Source organism: Drosophila sulfurigaster, chromosome 2R, assembly GCF_023558435.1.
Source record: "Drosophila sulfurigaster albostrigata strain 15112-1811.04 chromosome 2R, ASM2355843v2, whole genome shotgun sequence".
Classification (NCBI taxonomy): domain Eukaryota; kingdom Metazoa; phylum Arthropoda; class Insecta; order Diptera; family Drosophilidae; genus Drosophila; species Drosophila sulfurigaster.
In genome coordinates, this window is record NC_084882.1 from 22,508,838 (window position 1) to 22,512,738 (window position 3,901).

At 39.8% G+C, this 3,901-nt stretch overlaps 1 protein-coding gene across 1 annotated transcript; it reads right to left on the reverse strand.

The window, feature by feature from the left end:
- Positions 1–633: 633 nt before the first annotated feature.
- On the reverse strand, positions 634–3,084 carry LOC133839589 (protein distal antenna-related). The gene has a single exon (XM_062271206.1). It carries the CDS (start codon positions 2,280–2,282, stop codon positions 1,029–1,031), a length of 1,254 nt encoding a protein of 417 aa, XP_062127190.1. The 5' UTR covers positions 2,283–3,084; the 3' UTR covers positions 634–1,028.
- Positions 3,085–3,901: the final 817 nt, after the last annotated feature.

Sequence of the window (3,901 nt, forward strand, 5' to 3'; positions counted from 1 at the left end):
GGCGTATCACACATATTGAAATAGTTGCACAACTGATTACAGTGACTTTGTGTTATTGCTTTAATACAAAATAACCGCAAATTATTATAATAAGTCTAAAAAATCTTGTCAAACATAAGATTTCCCTACTAAACCTTCGATTTTAAATTTTTTCCTTAACTTATGATGAATTTTGAAGCTCACAAGACTCGTATAATGAAGTTGAAAAAGATATTTAAAATTCTGTTCATGAATGATATAAAATAGCCAGAATCTAAGGTCCATTCATAATCTGCAAATTGTTTTATAGAAATAAAAAAAAACTATGAACAATTTGGAAGTCTATGGAACATCGAAACTCTATATAGAAAACGCTGAACTGAAATAAATGCTGAAACCAATGAAGTAATAAACACAATTTGTTGATTATTTTGAACTATACTCGCATGAATGTATATTTGCATCTCATTAGTTTATTAATTAGTTGTAGTTAATTATTAAATTACTTACAATTACAAATATGATATTTAATTCTTACAACGTAATGAAACAAATCTAATAAATTAGTTTACAGATATGCCAAAAATTGAAGCTATTAGCTATTTAAATACAACTAGAACTGTTTCGACTTAATTAAATTTTATTGCATTTGGCTTTTCTCTTTTTTTGTTTTTTATTTTTGTTTTATTTATACACAGTCAACGATGGTTGTTAATAGTTAGGTATGACATTAAAACGTGATTAGTATTGTTGCTTGTTGTTTGTTCTTCTTGTTTTTGTTTTCGTTTTTGTTTTAGTTATTGTTATTGTTGTTTATTATTTGAATACTTATTGCATTGATTAAAATCTGAAGAGTAGTATACTCAATTATTTGGCGGCAATTTGCTATCTTGGCCAGATTAAAATAGGTTTTATGATTGAGAAATCTAGTTGAGTTTATTGATGTACGACGACGCTTAAAAGACCCGAAACTTGAGCAATTGAAACTTGAAAAATACTCGTTACTTTTATGCAAATATCTACAATGTGTGAGGAGATTCTCGAATTGACTATTGCTCGCCATCGCTGTGAATCGATGTGCTCGAGGTGCTGCTCTTGTCCGGACTCTGAGATCTGCTGTTGGCCGGACTCGAGACCTTTGAGGCACACGAGCGCACGGATAGATCTTCTGGCTCACTGTCGTAGTAGCTCTCCTTCGAGGACTCGCTGTGCACCGAAGGACTCAGGCGCTTAAGCAGGACATCGTTGAAGCCATGTAAATCTGGCTCGCTGCCAAGTGGGGTTCCAGTTGCTGCTCCTGCTGCTCCCGGATGCATTGAAGCCGCAGCAGCGGCGAAGGCAAAAAAGTTCAGACTCGCACTGAACATTTTGCACCAATCCAGCAATGCTCCCTGACCCTGTCCCTGGGCTTGAGCTTCGGCATCTTGCAGTTGCGGTGGAACTGGAACAGTTAATGGAACAATCTCTGGAGTGGGTGTCGATGTTGTGGTGACTCTGCCTTCGATGTCGTTGTTGTTGCTGTCATTGCTGTACGGCGGTTGGGCAAATGGCATTTGGGTGGATTTGGCTGGATCCTTGGCCCAATTCTTTACACTTAGCAGCGGACAATTGTATTTCTTGGTCTTATCCGATTGAATGTCCGTAGTCTTTGAATTTAGACTGAGATTGAGATTAGGAATGGTAGCTGCTGTTGGAGTTGTTGCTGTGTTGTGTTCCACCTTGGGTGACAACTTGGAGTTGAAGAGTGCCAAGAGATTGAGCTGATGCACCATGTTGTTGGTGGAGTAACCACCGCTGTTGTTGGTCACTGGTGAGGCAGGATCTGTGCCGGCAGAGCGAACATCTTCGGTGTGAAGGCCGTTGCGCTTGAGAAACTCGACCAAGGCGATCTTCTCGAGCAGCGCTTCGTTGTGGGAACTGTAATCCATGGCTGGAAATGGCAGACCGCTGAATCCGCCCAGCTCATCGTAGCCTGGCATTGTGGCGAACTTTGGCGGCAGCAGCTGTAGCTCTAGTTTGGCGCGTTTTTCGGGCGGTGTATCGAGACCGTGTGTGGCCAGCTGTTGGCCCAAATTGTCGCTGCCCAATTGGCGGCACATAAACCGTAACTTTTGCTCATTTTTACACCAGCCACGGAGTGTGGACTCTGGTACACCAATGTCCCGGGATACACTTGCTTTCGTCTCGCCATTATGAATGCGTTGAATGGCACGGACTTTGTCGTTTGGCGTTAGATTCCGCAACGGTCGCTTGCCCCGTGTGCTCATGCGAATGTTCATGTGCTGATAGGCTGAGATATCCATTTTGCGATTCGTTCAATTTCTATTTGCTGTCGCGCGAATCGCCAAAGTTTACGCACCAAGAAAAGCAACAATGTGTGAACTGCGATTGCGAATGCGACTACGATTTGCGATTGCGATTGCGACTGCGGGCAAAGTGTTGTGCACTCTTCGGATTAACAGAAGGATGTGATTTGGTTTCAGCGGACGTCGTCCTATCGAAGCTTTATCGCTGCGACAGCGAGTTCAAGGCGATTGCGGCGAAAAGAGAGCCGACTCCAAAAACCGCCTGCCAGCCAAACCACTTACTCACTCTCACTCTCGCGCTCACACATACTAACGCACGCACCCACCCCACAACCGCTCGCTCTCTGACTCTCGCTGTCTCTCTCTGTGTGAGGTGAGAGCATAAAATAAGAACAGTGCAAGAGCAAAGCAGCAACAACTTGTTACTCTTGTCACTTTGAATTCGCTTGGCGCAAACTCAGTTTGCAAGGAGTTGATGGGAACAGTATTGTAAGGTAAGCCAAGTCTTAGTCGCCTTAACTCTTGTTTTGGGTACGGCTCAATCGAGTTCGATTTCTCTCTCACACACACAAGCACAGACTCAACCAAACTGTCTCTTAACTTTGAAGACAGAAACTTTGGTAATGCATTTGATTTGGATTTCCTTCTATCTATTTCTCACCTCGCAATCCACACTTGTGGTCATCAAGTGTCCAACTTTTTCCACATGGATGTAAGTGCACGAGTGTCGACAATATTACAAATCCACACCTCGTTTCTTTAATGCTGCACTAGAATTCTAAATTTGTATTATTGCATAATCATTAGATTACAAATTCAAAAAAGGAATTACTGCTGTATGCAGTCATTCAATAAAACATAAAAATTATCTACACTTTAGCTAAAATTCGAAATTACCTTAAGGCGTTCCTCAGAAAAGGCACTTTAATAAGTTAAATCGTCTTTTAAAAACTAAGCAAAGTAAATAGCTATCTTATAATATTTTTAGAGTTTATACAGCATTCGTTCATTTCCCTTCATGTTTATCTTTTAGAATGCAAACGTTCTCTACACTAAAATGACTAAATTACCAAATATGCTTACGATTATTTGGCTTATTGTTGAACAAATTGTTATACATATGTTGTTTTTACGTTTTTACATATAGTTTTTATAATGCCTTTTATAATATATCTCCTTTGTTTACTATATTAATGGTGATATGATTATTCGAGAAAGTAGAACGAGTTTTGTTGTGTTTAAATTAGAGCGGAAATGAAATTTTGGCGCCCAACATGAACACATCGATATAGATGAGTTCGCCTAGTATGGACAATTCGTAAAATATCGATATATCGGTATTTCTCTTATACCTTCCGATGGGAAGGTAGTGTTAAATTTGAAAATCGCGGTTAATCGTAATAATAATAGGAGGTACGTATATAAGTTGGATTGGCTATATATATACTCACCAAATTGCCATATTTTATTCATAATGAATGCAAACTTAGTTTAAAGGACGTCGAAATAATACATCGTCTAGGGAGACGTGACAAAGCGCCATCTAGTGTACGGGAGTAGAATAACACGCCCTGATTACTTCCACGGTCGAGCTAAATTAAAAAATTTAAACATAA

What these genes read in the sequence shown, in the direction of transcription:
- LOC133839589 (XM_062271206.1), bottom strand. Translation starts at nt 2,282, where the DNA reads ATGGATATCTCAGCCTATCAGCACATGAACATTCGCATGAGCACACGG.